This window comes from Mus caroli, chromosome 9 (genome assembly GCF_900094665.2).
Source record: "Mus caroli chromosome 9, CAROLI_EIJ_v1.1, whole genome shotgun sequence".
NCBI classification, from domain to species: domain Eukaryota; kingdom Metazoa; phylum Chordata; class Mammalia; order Rodentia; family Muridae; genus Mus; species Mus caroli.
Window position 1 is genome coordinate 62,838,846 of NC_034578.1, and position 16,079 is coordinate 62,854,924.

The 16,079-nt window shown below is 48.3% G+C and overlaps 1 protein-coding gene across 3 annotated transcripts in view; it reads left to right on the forward strand.

Moving 5' to 3' along the window:
• The window catches only part of Rbpms2 (RNA binding protein, mRNA processing factor 2), a 32,355-nt gene extending 20,929 nt beyond the window's left edge, over positions 1–11,426 (forward strand). For all 3 annotated transcript variants that reach the window (XM_021171880.2, XM_021171878.1, XM_021171879.2), the window contains exons 4-9: positions 437–475; positions 1,477–1,539; positions 1,846–1,996; positions 2,460–2,617; positions 10,036–10,105; positions 10,342–11,426. In XM_021171880.2, the coding sequence (XP_021027539.1) occupies positions 437–475; positions 1,477–1,539; positions 1,846–1,996; positions 2,460–2,617; positions 10,036–10,098 (474 nt within the window). In that variant the 3' untranslated portion in view covers positions 10,099–10,105; positions 10,342–11,426. The remainder of the gene's footprint in view (positions 1–436; positions 476–1,476; positions 1,540–1,845; positions 1,997–2,459; positions 2,618–10,035; positions 10,106–10,341) is intronic.
• The last annotated feature ends 4,653 nt before the right edge of the window (positions 11,427–16,079 follow it).

A 16,079-nucleotide genomic window follows, 5' to 3' on the forward strand; every position in this document is an offset into this window, starting at 1 on the left:
TTTTTGGTTTTTCGAGACAGGGTTTCTCTGTGTAGCCCTGGCTGTCCTGGAACTCACTTTGTAGACCAGGCTGGCCTCGAACTCGGAAATCCGCCTGCCTCTGCCTCCCGAGTGCTGGGATTAAAGGCGTGCGCCACCACGCCCGGCTCATGTGAAGAATTCTTGAGACTTGATGTAGCTTTTTTTTTTTTTTAAGCTGAGGAAACTGGATAAGGGACTTGCTCTCAAATGGTAATTTAGTAGAGCCCTGGGAATGCCCTGGGCACTGCTGTACCATGTGATTCAGAACACTTAAGGCCTCAGGAACTCAGCCTCAGTGTGAGGGTTGCCTTTGGACGATTACAGAATGCTTCAGGGGATGGCTGATGGGGGAGACAGTGCTGGGGTAGCACGGCAACAGCTTCTGACCCCCTGAAATGGCCACCTCTCTCCACAGGGCTATGAAGGGTCCCTGATCAAGCTCACCTCAAGACAGGTAATTTCTCTTCTAGGTTTTTTCCTCTCAGCTCAGGCTAACTGCTGGCATGGAACTGAAACGTTTGTCCTACTGTTTGAAGGCATCTGAAGGTGGAGACCCACTCCTTGCTGTCTTGCTTCTGCCCTGACAGAAGGACAGCCTCCACAGCTCTCTCCTTTTCTAGCCAGCTGGGCCTTGTCAGCCTCTCTCCTTTCTGTCTGGCTCTGGCATTCTGGAAACAGACTGCCTGGCCCCAGTGGCTAAAGACTGTAGAGATGAGATGATAGCTGGGCTCTGGCCTCCTGGAGGAAACCCGGAGTGTGAAGTCAGAAACTTTCAACCTTATCTGCATGTATTTACAATGGTTCTGGGGTGTGGTTACAGCTTGGTGATAGAGTACTTGCCTAACATATATCAGACCTTGCTTTAGTCCTTGGTGCTGCTTTAAATTAAAAATAAAACAAACAAACAACAACAACAAAAAAAAAACTTACAGAAAAGGTGATGTTTAATATGGCCCATGGGCCAGTGCTGTTTTGGAATCATTTTATAGTGTGGTGCTTATAAGGGACGCTTAACTTAGATGGTTGTGAATTATGAATCTTCCAGACATACCTTAGAGAGGGTATGGGCAAGGGTTTTTTTCCTCTGTATTCCCTTACCAGAAAGTCAAACTGTTTTAAATTAGGTGTTGGTTCCTCTTCCTCCTCCTCTTCTTCCTCCTCCTCTTCTTCCTCCTCCTCTTCTTTCTCCTCCTCTTCTTCTTCCTCCTCCTCTTCCTCTTCCTCCTTCTTCCTCCTTCTTCCTCTTCCTCTTCCTCTTCCTCCTCCTCTCCCTCTTCCTCCTCCTCCTGCTGCTGCTGTTGTTGTTTTTACTGTTATTATGTTCTTATGTTTGTGGTATTGCGGGGGAGGGTGTCAAGCCCAAGGTCTTTGACACGCTAGGCAAGTGCTGGACCTGGGGTGCAGATGCAAGGCAGGGAGAGATGCAAGGCCGTCCTCTCTTTTTCTTCCTACTAGCCTGTTGGTTTTGTGATCTTTGACAGCCGGGCAGGAGCGGAAGCAGCCAAAAACGCATTGAATGTGAGTAGACAGAGGGCCTGCCTGCCTTTCTCTGACGGGGTGATTGGCCCCGTTCTGTCCATTGCAGATCTTCCCTTACTGCCCACCAATAAATGTGGGTTTTTATTTCCCACCCGTCCCTGGACAGAGTCTCTGGCTGCCTTGTTTATGAAAGTGTCATCACTCCACATCTCAGCAGCTTTCCCTCCACTGTAGCCCTGTGTGGAAAAGTCTTACAGCTGAGCTCGCAACCTTCTGGGGCCCTCTCTACAGATGAGAGTTGATAGTATGGGTCCTTGCATTCGTCTCTCTTTTCTCCCCATATAGGGTATTCGCTTTGATCCGGAGAACCCGCAGACCCTGAGGCTAGAGTTTGCCAAAGCCAACACCAAGATGGCCAAGAGCAAACTAATAGCAACACCAAATCCCACCAGTGTCCACCCTGCTCTAGGAGCACACTTGATCGCCCGGGACCCTTGTGAGTGGGGCTCTGACCTTCCTTCTCCTGCCCTCTGGCTCAGCCTAGACGAGCAGGCTCTTGTTAACCTGCACATATTCAGATCCTGAGATGGGTCATATCTCCTTTTCTGGGACTTTCTTTCACCCATAGCCACTTACCCTGAAACTTAGCATCCCACTTCTTCCTCTGCAGCCTTCTCTAGACTCAAGAAGACTGGGCTCCAAAGCTATCAGGCCTGCGAGATTTCCTTGAAGCCTTTCTGTGATTTCTCTTGTTTAATATAGGCTATCTATAGCCTGCTTGAGATCTTCACGAAATAGGGTATTCATCATGCCAAGCAAGCTCCCGGGGCTTCTTTCCCTGGTCTTGAGGAAGGGTAACTAAGGCTCATTTATAGTGCTGGGTCCTTTTCTGTTTGGAAAGGGGTGCTGGGAGGGGAGACCAGTGTTCTGACTATGGAGGCTGTTGTCTCCTGTTATAGATGACTTGATGGGGACTGCTCTGATTCCTGCATCCCCAGAGGCCTGGGCCCCTTACCCTCTCTACACCACAGAGCTGACCCCAGCCATTTCACATACCACGTTCACCTACCCAGCTGCCACTGCTGCTGCTGCTGCTGCCGCCACCCTACATGCTCAGGTAAGCCATTTTGAGTGGAAGTTGGGGGTGCTTACTTGGCATAGGCTGTCTGCTCCTGCCTCTGGGGCTGCAGCAACAGAATTGTTGTCTTTTCTCAGGATTGGTAGCTTGTGTCTGTAATCTTAGTATTTAGGAAATTGAGGCAAGAGGATTGCTGGGATTTTTTTTTTTAAAAAAAGATTTATTTATTTATTATATGTAAGTACATCATAGCTGTCTTCAGACATTCCAGAAGAGGGTGTCAGATCTCATTACGGATGGTTTTGAGCCACCATGTGGTTGTTGGGATTTGAACTCAGGACCTTCGGAAGAGCAGTCGGTGCTCTTAACCGCTGAGCCATCTCTCCAGCCCCCCACCCCCCTTTAAGACTTATTTATTTCATGTATGTGAGTACACTGTTGCTCTCTTCAGACTCACCAGAAGAGGGTGTCAGTTCCCATTATAGGTGGTTGTGAGCCACCATGTGGTTGCTGGAAATTGAACTCAGGACATCTGCAAGAGCAGTTGGTGCCCTTAACTACTGAACCATCTCTCCAGTCCCATTGCTGGGATTTTTAAGACAGCCTGAGCTAAAATGTGTGACATGGTGCCCAAGAAAACCCCAGAACCCCCACAACTGTTATCTTCCCAGATTATTTGGAATCAGTGTCCCTAGGGATCTGAATGTTAGGAGCAGAAACCAGGGACATGCAGGCAGGGTCTGCTTGGCCTTCCTATCTTTATGAATTTTATCAAGCTTTTGTTTTTGTTTTTGTTTTTTTGTTTTTGTTTTTCGAGACAGGGTTTCTCTGTATAGCCCTGGCTGTACTAGAACTCACTTTGTAGACCAGGCTGGCCTCGAACTCAGAAATCCGCCTGTCTCTGCCTCCCGAGTGCTGGGATTAAAGACGTGCGCCACCACGCCTGGCCCTTATCAAGCTTTTAAAGGTTTCCGTGCCTCAGTTATTACTGTGGAGAACTAGAATAATAAACTGTGCCTTTGGATTGTTTAGAGTTGGATAGTGACACAATAAAGGCTAGAGCTTTGCCTGGATAGTTTAGGACTCCCGTTTGATTACATTTATGTGTGTCTTACATGTGCAGAGATTATAAGACGGCTTTTAGAAATCAGTTCTCTACCATGTGGGCCAAACCATCTTGTCAGCCTTGTTTTTTGGGTAGGTTTTATTGGTTTAATTATTTTGCTTTGTTGGTAGATTTATTTTGGTTTATAAAACGGGGGTGGGGGAACTTATGTATGTAGCCCAGGCTGGCCTTGACCTCTTGATACTCTTGCCTCTACCTCCCAAATGCTGAGGTTACAAGCATACAACACAACACCTGACTTATTTTTGTTGTTGTTTTTTATATTTGTGTTCCTTTTTTGTTGTTTAGTTCTGTTTTTCTGAGACAGTGTTGCTCTGGAGGCCAGGCTGGCCTTGTTGGTAGTTCTCCTACCTCAGCTTCAGGTACTGGGATTACAAATTTGGGGACTGGGCATTGGGGGCAGGAAAAAGAGTAGCTATGTATAGGGGACCCAGCCAAGCAGCCACAGGAGGGATATCAAGGGCAGGATTGAATCTATCTAAACCTCTGCTCAGACGTCACCAAAAAGTGAGCCTTGAAGCAGGGAGTGTCCTATACCTTCAAGAAAGGAACAGTTGGAGGTGGCTATTTATTTGGTCCTGACCTGGGCAGTAGAAAGCAGAATTGGGCGCTTTACCTAGGATCTGAGTGCATATCCATTTCTAAGTTTTTTTGAGTGGCTTTGGGACCCAGAGTTTGTCCCAGTCTCCATGTGGGAAATCCAAGCCAGGTGCTGCTATCATGGCAGGTATACCCCAGCAGGAAAGTCTCTCAGCAGGTTCTGATTGTGGGCCAAAATGTGGTTAAACGTGGTACTTTCTCCAGCTGAGCACCCTGGGCATCTGGAAAATTCATCAAAAGTGCTGATGCCTTCCAGAGTGGAAGGTATGAGTATTAACGCTGGATCAAAGTAGGAGTCAGGGAAGCTGTGTGTGTGTGTGTGTGTGTGTGTGTGTGTGTGTGTGTGTGTGTGTGTGAGAGAGTGTGTGTGTGTGAGTGTGTGAGCGCATGGGCCCTGAGAAGGATTGGTGTGTATCTGTGTGTGTGTGTGTGTGTGAGTGAGTGTGTGAGCACATGGGCCCTGAGAAGGATTGGTGTGTATCTGTGTGTGTGTGTGTGTGTGAGATCCCAGCTTTGCTACTAATTAGCTACATGATCTTCACCTTTGGGCCTATGTGTGCTCATTTGTAAAATGAGAAGGCTGGTCTGTGTCAGGTATATGGAGCCAGCAACAGTGGGTTTGTCAAGAGGGCCCCTCTGCTCTGCTAGCTGGGAGCTGAACTCTGTAGCTGCCTGTCCTGCGGTCCTCTTCCCGGCTTCTTCCCATGCTCTACTGCTTTCTAACTGTAGTCCAGATCCTGGCCCCCATTACACAACCTCTTTGTGACCTTTGACAAGTTGCTTAACTAAATCTCTCCGATCTCTTGTATTCCAGGCTATTTTTTTTTTAAAGATTTATTTATTTATTATATGTAAGTATACTGTAGTTGTCTTCAGACACCCCATAAGAGGGTGTCAGATTTCATTATGGATGGTTATGAGCCACCAGGTGGTTGCTGGGATTTGAACTCAGGACTGTCAGAAGAGCAGTCAGTGCTCTTAACCGCTGAGCCATCTCTAGAGCCCCTCCAGGCTAATTTATAATTGCAGTGTGTAGCCAAGAGTCAGGATGGCCTTGAGCCTCTCATTCCCCTGTCTCTACCTCCACAGAGTACTGAGATCATAGGCAGGTATCACCCTGTTTTACTTGGTACTCAGCAAGTACTATCAACTGAGCTACATCTCAAGGGTCCCATCCCCAGACCCCACCCCCGCCTTTTAAAAAAAGATTATTTGGGTTTTTTTTGTTTTGTTTTGGAGACAGGGTTTCTCTGTGTAGCCCTGGCTGTCCTAAAACTCATTCTGTAGACCAGGCTGGCCTCGAACTCAGAAATCCGCCTGCCTCTGCCTCCCGAGTGTTGGGATTAAAGAGGTGCGCCACCATGACCGGCTCTAAAAAAAGATTTTTTTATTTTATGTAGATAAGTGCTCTATCTGCATGTACACCTACATGCTGGAAGAGGGCATCAGATCCCATTATGGATGGTTGTGAGCCACCATGTGGTTGCTGGAGATTGAACTCAGGACCTCTGGAAGAGCAGCCAGTGCTCTTAACCACTGAGCCATCTCTTCAGCCCCATCCTCACCTCTGCCCCTAGTTAAAGACAGTTTGTCTGTGTAGCCCTATTCTAGAACTCTGTGTAGACTAGGCTGCCCTTAAATTAAGAGATCGACTTGCCTCTGCCTTCCAAGTGCTGTACTTTGTGCTTTTTGAGACAGGGTCTCATGACTCCTAGGATGACCTTGATCTAATCTGCCCCTTCTTAGAACGCTAGGGTAACTTGTGTTTTACCACACTCAGCTTTGATGCAGCTGTCGGTGTGAATAAAGTGCTGTCAAAGTGCTGGAGTTTATGATTGCTAAGGCAGGTGGATTATTATTATTGTCTAGCTGGATGCCTGAGGTCTGTGTCTGCCTGAGATGCTGCCTTCTAGCCTTCCTGGGAACAGGAAGGAGGCCACCCTAAAGCACACTGGTATATCTTGGAGGAAACAGTCTCTAGTTCTGATCCTGTTTTTCAAACTTACTGGACATCCTCAGTAGAGGATGGCATAGGACCAGACGTAGTTAAAAGGCATATTCCATGTAGTGATACCTTGTTTTTCCCTTTCAAGACCCCTCCTCACTTTGCTCCATGACAGTACTGCACCAGAAGTGGAGGCTGAAAGTATCTAAATAGCGAAGTGAACACTTGAGTCTAAGTAAGAGGTTCTGACCCAGAGAACCAATAGAAATACGGAGGGCAAGGAGGTGGCCTTGAGAAATGATAGCAGGTAAAAAAATGAAAGGTTTGAGAACTAATACCACTATCTATCCCCTGTCTGCTGCGTCCCAGGCCCCATAGCCCAGTGGCTTCACAGAGCACACCTGCAGGAGGGCCCTGAAGAGAATTCTATGGCACTCATGTTTTAACATAGCAGGCTTCTCCTGTGGTAGGCATTGTTGCCTCTGCCTCTAACCTCAGCATTTAGGGAAGTGGGAACAGAAGGGTCAGGAGTTCAGCCCAGCCTCTACTACATAGCAGATCTGAAGTCAACTTGTGTTTCACTGCAACTGTCGCAACAGCAAAACTTTCCCTATATGGAAAAGTGGAAGCGGGTGTGGCCGCAAGGACACAGACTCCTTGCATGTTTTCCTGCCCATGTAATGTAATGGGGCTCTTGACACTTTAGAAGTTCATGAGTGAAACTCATGCACAGCGTGTGACATGTGGCAGGTACCTCAGAGGCCTTTAAGCTCCGACAGATTTGCATTTAGGGAGAACACCAAACAGAATGGGTTTCTCTTAACTTTGGCTTACCCTACTCTAGGGAAAACCTTTCTCTTTTTCTTTAAAAAATGAAAAGCCTTAAACTTGTGGAAGTCCTCCTGCCTCAGCTTCAGTGCTGGGATACCAGATGTGTTCTTTCATGTCTACTGATGGCTGCCTCTTTTTTAAAAATTCTATTTTAGGTCCTGGTAAGGTGGCTCAGGAGGGTTAAGGTGCTTGTAGCCAAGCATGGTGCCCAGAGTTTGATCCCAGAAACACGCAGAAAGGTGAAAGGAGGAGAGAACGGATTCCACTCACACACTGGCACACATGCCCACGTGCCCACACACATACACGAGAGTAAATAAGTGAATTATTGAATTTGGGAGAGGCTATGTAAGTAAATCCATAGGTGCGAGTCCTTCATAAAATTTTCTATACAAAGTTATTAATGTTTGTTTGTTTTGGCTTTTTGAGACTAAGTTTCATGCACCCAAGGCCAAACCTTGAACTCCTCATTCTCTACCTCTACCACCTGAGTTCAAGCATTAGGAGTGTGACCACCGTGCCTTGCTGGAACTTGATCTTAGGACAGTTAGTTTTCCATGTCAGTAACAAGATTTATACCCATGCCTGTCTGGCACAGCATTGTTTAAACGGGCCAATTCCTGGCAGGTGTTGAAGATGTTAGAAGTTCTTTCCTGCTGACAAGATCTAGTGAGGTAGGTCCCCTTGCCACACATTTGTGGGTACTTGGCCTAATGGGTTTTCATTATCGCAAATTCCTGGACCTATCACAATAGTCTTGTCAGGCAAAGAGTGAAGTTTGTTGATGCTGTGATCATTTAAAGCATTTACTTATCATCATCCTCTTCTTCACCATCACCATCATCTTAGCTGTTTATGTGGGCATGAGTGCCAGGATGTATGTATGGGTGGAGGTCAGAGGGCAAGAAGAGGAAACACAGAAAGGGACTGGGATGGTTTTAGGGGGATATGCCAGGCATCTGTGGGGTGTTCACAGCAACCCCACTGAGTGCCTCCATTCAAGCACATTCCTTTGGCACCCGTGGCCTAGTTGCCCTGGGCCCATAAATGTCCCCACCCACCATCTCAATACTCCAGGGCCAAGGAACTGCTGTAGTTGGGACACCTGAGGAGCAAGTACGGAAGAGACTTTCAAGCAGCCATCTGAGGCGTCCGCTCCCCTGTATGGAAGGCTTTCATCCAGTTACCCTTTGTCTGGTCCCATGGGCTGCCAGCCAGCCAAGCACTGATTGTCACGGGGCTGCTCCAGCTGGGTAAAGGGTGGTGGGCAGGGCTCATGGGATTCTGAGCTGGCTGGAGCCCTGAGCTTGTGTGATGGCCAGACTACTACTTACATCCTTGCTTTGTGTGAGTAAGTTCTAAGAGGGTGACCTAGTCCAGCAGAGGGCCTGAGGCATTTCTTCTTTCTTTAAGCTGTCAGCCAGGAGAAGGAAGAGCCTGTCTTGCTACGGACCAAGTATACAAGTGTTAGGATAATCAGCCCCTAATTCTCATCACCGTCTGTCTGTCCTTGGGGGATGTGATGGCCTAAATGATATACTCTACAAGTAGCGCCTAGAGTTGGGAGGGAGCAGGTTTCTAGATCATCTCCCTCAGCCCAGAGGGCCTGGCATTGGTCATGCCCTTTCTGCTTACCCAAGAACAGGAATCGTACAGCCAAGTGGGCCAACTGGGTCTGCCTGCTACAGCTCCATGTGTGTTGTCTGAATGCCCAGCTTCTAACTCATACTCTATAGAAGCTTTTAAGTACCACCCCACTCTTTCCTAAGGGGACTCTAGGCTCTCCTCCTGGATGCTCAGACCCAACTTTCCCCAGACAGTTTTGGGTCAGGCTGGGGTTGACATGCAGTGCATGGTGGAGCAGGTTCCTTCCCTTGAAGCCTTTGTCTGGCTGCAGCTCAGCTGTTCTTGCCAGACATGAAGCTCACAGAGAGGGATATATACTGTTTAATTGACTAGTCTCTGAGAATCCAGCTTTGTTTGGAGCCTTCTGTGATTGTCATAGTATAGGAAGCTATTGGCCCTATAGGATAATCTAAAGCTGTCTCCTGCCTGAGGGCTCTGTAGGGCTTTTGAGTCTCTGAACTTAGAAGCCATATAACAAGAGTGTGGGATAGATAGAAAGGTCAAATGTGGCCGCATTGAGGAGTTGCAGGACCTGTGTGTGGAGACCCACTCCTTGGAGACCAACCACACTGGGTTTGCAAAGTATCTTAGTGTCTTCCCTGCTGTCTTGCTTGATCTTTGCAGCCATGTTTGTTCTTTAGCTAGATTGAGAAACATATCCAAAGAAACAGCACGAACTATGTCAAGCTCATTCTCCTGTTAATAAATTTTCAGACTAGGCATCACTGTTGGCAGGGTTTACAGAGTGAAGCCCTGGGTTCAATCCCAGCACTGCATAAAACATGCATGGTTGCTCACTTCTGTAATCCCAGCACTCAGAAGGTAGAAGCAGTAGGATCAGAAACTCAAGGTCATTCTTAGTTATATGGCGAGTCAAGGCCACCCTGAGATTCGTGAGCCCCTATCTCAAAACAAACCAAAAAACCCAAAGGCCTTCAAGATAGCTCAGCAGGTAAAGACACTTGTCTGTCAAGCCTGATGAAGTTCATGTGATAGAAGGAGAGGACCAACTCCCACAAGTTGTGCTATCACTTCATGTATGCCAAAGCATGCATACATGGATGGACACACACACATGCAAAGTATATTTTAAAAAGTGGGGGGGTCAAATCCGGACATGTCCTCCTCATGGAACCCTGACCTTCAGAGAAGGTGAGCCAGGTGGTAATTTCCCATTTTTAAGAGGAGGAAGCTGACGCTTAGAGGTGAGTAGCTGGCCCAGGCTCTGCCAAGCGGCAGCCTGATCAGCCATAAGACTCTGGCAGATTCGCCTGGCTCTTCTGAGACCGAGGTAAGCAGCTGGTATGTACTGACTGGCTTCTCTCACAGGTGCGCTGGTACCCCTCCTCTGACACCACCCAGCAAGGATGGAAGTACCGCCAGTTCTGTTAGCTCCTCAGTAAGTGTTGGCTCTAGGGGTCAGTGTCCTTGATGCTGACTGCTCACATGTGTGGATCTTCTCCCTGTTCCTGGGCGTTTGCTGGGGCTGTAGGCTGAGGGGAAGGGAGGCACCTGGCTGCTTCATCCTTCTGTCCTAAACTTACCCTGCACTACCCCCAACCCCCTCTTTACAGCCTCCATAGCCAGTTCCCATTCCACTCTGCTGATGGCGCTCTCTCTTTCCCTTCCCTTCAGGTCTTGTCACCCTGGAGTTGGTCCTGGGTTGTGTGGGGCCAAAACAGGGCTCTGCCCTCACTGCCACCCGAGGCCTGTGTGGAACTGCTGCTTCCCTCTAGACACTGTGAATCTGAAGCCTGACTCAGTGGATGGCTCTTGTTTTCTTCCTCAGTTCTCCAAGGCCTTCAGAAGGATCTGAGGCCTTGGATACCTAGGTCCAGTTTGCAGGCCTCACTGGGACCCAGCGCAGCCTGTCCTCCTGCTCAGACTTGTATCTGTAGCTCCCCATCTAGGAAAAGGGACATTTACTTTTGCATGTTTATGAATTGTGACACTTGTGCAAATGTGTGTATAGTTTGTTCCCAAACTGTCGCCGTAGCAACAGGTCTTGGCACTGGAGGCTGGTCCAGCCTACTGCTTCTCTCCACTCCCGACTCCTGCACCCACCCTGCTTCGGGGGGCCCAGAGCCTGAGGTCATTTCTACCTTGGGGGGTCCTAGCTCCTAACTTGGGGGCACACGCACATGTACACACACACGCACACAGACTCCGTTCTCATCCAACAGCAGATCCATAGCCTCTGAATTCCACTTCAGATCAGAGCCCTGCATTGTCTCCTTCTCCAGGCTGACAGGTCTGAGAAGCCTGCCTTGCGCTTGCCTTCCCCAGTGCACCCCACCCTGCCACTGCACCTCATTCTTCCTGAACTTCGAAACCAACCAAAACGTGAAAAGTATTTTTGTACCCTGTGTAACAAAATATTTATGGATCATAAAGGGTTTTTCATGTGTTTACCATTAATTATTAAAGAGACCTTGTTCAGCCTGTCAGATAAGTTTAATGTTTAGTTTGAAGCATGAAGAAGAAAAGGGGTTTCCGTTCTTTCGCAGTTGGCCTTTGTGTCGGGCTTTGGTTTAAGAAGGATGAGATGAAGGATAAATTGTGCAATTTTGTTTTATTTTACGAGCAGGTCTGCGCTTTGCCTTTAAACCTCAGCTCGGATTTCGGACAATGATGTCTGGAGGTGGCTGTTGTAATTGGTGACCCTGTGAGAATGTGAAACTGGATCATAAATGAAATGCAAAATAAAAACCTGAAGTGACTCTGCTCTGATTTTTGCTTCTATGTATGATCCATGGGATGCAGGCTGCTGGGCTGAGGATGACAACAGGGAGGCCAGAAACAGTCCTGGCCTGGTGGCCTGACCTCAGAGCTGCTATTGTTGCTTTCTTTAATAAGCTGAGGAGCCTGTCCCAAAGTGGAGAGTGACTGCACCAGGGTCTTCAGGTGCCCACCCTCCATCATCCCATCCTCTATGATGACTTTTCTCCTTGTTCTGGGAATTCTGAAGGCAGAGATCCTTAGTCCCTGCACACGGTCAGGAGCCTGAGTGTGCCTTTATCTGCTCACCTTCACCCTTCCAACCCTGTGGTCTTCTCAAACCCCCTTGTACAGAAAAACTGAAGTTGGTGTGCTAGGGTCGGTCTCTAGAGTCTGACCTCGGTGTACATCTATTGGCCTGTAGGGACAGAGGATCCACAAAACCTTGCCTCTGATGCGTTAAACTAACCAGTGCTGTTAGCTGTGGATGGCAACTGATTTCTGGGAAGAAAGCAGAAGGTCTTTAAGGTGAGGTTGCGCTGGGAACCTGGGGTTAGCATGGACAGGATTCTTGTGGCTGCCCTAACTCTACTGTGACACGGTGTTTTAGTTGAATATTAGAAGTGGCTTGAAATCCTTCCCAGCTCCCCTAGAGGGGGAGTTTGCTTCTTTGTCCACCCTGGTCCTGCAGGGCAGGGCCAGTGACCAAAGCCTGCCTCCTACTGGTTTCCTCTGAGCAAAGCGGCCGTGGCTGGCTCCAGTTGAACCTTGATGACTTGCATCTCTTCTCCTGTGTGGCTTGGGTGTAGGCTGTTAACTGCTCATGTGTCAGGGATGTCGTGCATCTAGGTGCTAACTGAGCTGGGAGAGGGCCCAGGCAATGGGGTAACTCGTGGCAGGTGGGCAGGTTACCTGGAACCTAGAGGAAAACTCAGGAGGGGACATACCTGCACTTAATTCCAGGAAAGGAAGGAATTGGCTCTTTCTAGTGGTACCCCTCACTGCTATGTGATCTTGCCATGCAAGCAAGGGCCCTCCCAGCCTGCAGCTCCTTCAAGCATGGAGAAAAAGCTGTTACATGTTTGACAGCTCCCTCCTGGGGGCCAAGTCATGGTCTGACCTACTTCAGCTGTGTCAGGATCCATTGGGTCTTCCCAAGGTGCTGAATTATTTAGTTGGGGCGGTTGGGTCTTCCTGAGAGGGACAGAGAAAGCTATTCCATAATTTAAAGGCCCCATGCCTGTGGCTTCAGGGGAGGAGGGGGCTCCTTCACACTTCACTGAGCAGAGCCCAGGCCTTGGTCTAAGAGAGGAAGGGAGGTCCTGAGCCCTTTCCAGCTGGAGCTTTTCTGAGGCAGGGCCTTGGCAGAAAGGCCTCGATGGACAGACATCTGGACTGGGGTTGAGTTCACAAGCAGACCCACCCAAAATCAAGGAGCTGCCTGGCAGGGACATGGTAAAGCTGGACTCAGAAGCAACCTCATCCAGAGTGCACATGCTATGCTGTTCAGGAAAGGCTAGCAGGTGTGTCATGGGCTCTGTCAACCTGACAAGCAGGATCATCTGAGAAGAGGGAATTGAGAAAAGCCTCTGTCATAGTGGTCTGTAGGCACATCTGGGACATTTTCTTGACTGACTGATGAGGAAGGGGCCAACACACTAGGCAGTGGTCTTGGGCTGTACAAAAAATCAGGCTAAGCACCCCCTTTGAGGCTCCTCCTTCAGTTCCTACCTCCAGATTCCTGCCTTGGAACCTGTTATGTAGATCAGACTGGCCTCAAGCTCAGGGATTCCCTGTCTCTGTGCCTCCTGAGTGCTGGGATCAAGGTTGTGTGCCGCCGCCACCTAGCTGGGTTTCAGGATTCTAAAAACAGGGTGCTGCATTCCTGTCCTGATGTGAAGTTTATCACAGGTACATATGAGAGGTGTGTCTTGTGATCACCGTCAAAGTCCTTTGAAGCAAGAAACGTGTTTTCATCTACTTTTTATAGCTATGGGAACTGAAGGTAAAAGCTCCAATGGGAACTGTCAAAAATGGTTCTAGCGGATAAAGGTGTTGGCCACCAAGCCTGACATCCTGAGCTTTCTCTTGGGGTCCACATAGGAGAGCCAGTTCCTTCAGCTCGTGCCCACACCTCCATATGTGCACAGTGCACACATCTTCAGACAGCATAAATATCTTTTCAAAATCCCACAGAGGGAGATGACTCAATGGGCAAAGCACTTGTTTTGCAAGCAAGATGCTCAGAGTTCAGATCCGCAGAACCTGCATTAAAAACTGTGGTCTGGGGCTGGTGAGATGGCTCAGTGGGTAAGAGCACCCGACTGCTCTTCCGAAGGTCCAGAGTTCAAATCCCAGCAACCACATGGTGGCTCACAACCATCCGTAACGAGATCTGGCGCCCTCTTCTGGAGTGTCTGAAGACAGATACAGTGTACTTACATATAATAAATAAATAAATGAATCTTTAAAAAAAAAAAAAAAAAAAAAAACTGTGGTCTGACTGTAACCCTAGGACTGAGGAGGGAAAGGGGGGATCCCAGGTAAGAGGCCTATCAGGAGGAACTGAACCTGCAAATTCCAGGTTCAGCAAGAGACCTTGCCTCTTGCTAGTGCAGAAGACCTGGATTCTTTTCTCATTGTCCATACCAGAAGCTCACAACTACTTGGAACTCCAGAGTCCCCCCCCCCCCCCCCCGACTTCTTAGGCACCTACATGCACAAAGTACTCTTTTTTGTTTTGTTTTTTTGTGTTGTTGTTGTTGTTTTTGAGACAGGGTTTCCCGAGTGCTGGGATTAAGGGCATGGGCCACCACTCCCGGCCACAAAGTACTCTTATGTATATATAGGCACACAAAATCTTTTTTAAAAAGTTTATATGTATTTGTGTTTTGAGAACATGTTTCTGCATACCATGTACATGACTGGGTACCTGCAGAAGTCAGAAAGGGTGTCAGGTTCCCTGGAACTCGAGTTGTGAGCCAGCGTGTGGGTGCTATGAATCAAACACAGGTCCTCTGCACCAGCCCAGGCAGACAGACACACACACACACACTGCTCCAGTGAAGCCTGCACTTGGTGGAAGATGGAGAATAAAGTGTAGTTTCTGTTCTTTAGAATGGCATGTACAACGAGAGACCCAGATGGCTGAGCTGTTCAAGTGAGGAACACCCAGGAATGGGAAGAGTTAGGGGTGGGGTTGTCATTCTCTCTCCTGGTTTCCCAGGACAGGGTCACTTGAATCAGAGACTTCTCTGATGGGTCTGTTTCTAGCTAAATTCAGATCCACATTCCTAGAATCTGCAACGTGTCTCCTGGAAATCAGCTCTGCTCAGGGAAGGAAGACTGGAGGAGATACTGTTGGAGGGTTGGGAGGTGCAAATGGGGAGCCAAGGCCTCAGGCTAAGATTTCCTCAGTACTGCACTCTCTCGTGTGTGCTTGCATAAACATTGCATACTGATGGCTGCAGTCAGCCCAACCTGGCTTTCAGCCCCTTTCAGGACAGGATTTGGCTCTGTTCACTGGAGATGGCAGTACCTTCTTAGGAAACTTCAGGGTGATCCTACTCCAGCTGTTCTTGTCTGTGTTTGTAGGTGTGGTATACTCTGACCCCAGGAAGCTCTATTTAATTTAGGGTTTTTGTTGTTGGTTTTTTTTTTTTTTTTTTTTTTTTTGGTCACGGTTTTTGTTTGAGACAGTTTCACATAAGCCCAGGATAACCTTGAATTTGCTATTTAACTGTAGATGACCTTGGCCCCTGACTCTCCTGCATCCTGGTACTAAGCTTGCAGCCATGCCTATCTCTTATCCTCCTCCTGCCTTTATCCTACGTCCAGTCCACGTGTTTTTGTTGCATCCTGTCTATGTCTCCTGGCCCTTGGTCTTTCCCTGGTGGAGGGAAGTTGAGGTTACTCTGTTCTCTTCACTTTACCTTGAAAGTGATGGCTGAGGCACCATCTAGACCATGAGGCTGGGGTGCCCTCTTCTGGTGAAAGAGCTCAAAGCCATTTGATTGCTTTCCTTCCAGGACAGACTTAGACTATCTGGACCCCTGCTCCAATGCTCTGAGTTGAGAAATCACTCACAAACACCAACCACTTCCTGGATCTGTGCATGCTTTGCATTCTAGACAGCTCCATTAACTACTGACCCTGTGGACACAACTGTGTTAGGCCCCACGATATCTGATTCATTCAGCAGTCTCGGCTCACAGGTAGAGGCGCTTCAGCCCTAAGAAGCAGAGAGATATGTCCAAGTCCAAGTGCATTCAGATATACAGAGCTGATAGAAAGTTCAGGTTGTTGGGGGTTGGAGAGATGGCTCAGCGGTTAAGAGCACTGATTGCTCTTCCAAAGGACCCAGCTTCATTTCTCAGCATCCACATGGCAGCTCACAACTGTCTGTCACTCCAGTTCCAGGGAACCTGACACCTTCACACAGGCATACATGCAGGCAAAACACCAATGTACATAAATTAAATCATTTAAAATTCAGGTGTCACAGATCGGGCTGGGTGAGATATGTCAGTTTATGCCTGTAATCCCATCACTTGGGATGCAAAAGCATAGGGATCAGCCGGGCGTGGTGGCGCACGCCTTTAATCCCAGCACTCGGGAGGCAGAGGCAGGCAGATTTCTGAGTTCGAGGCCAGCCT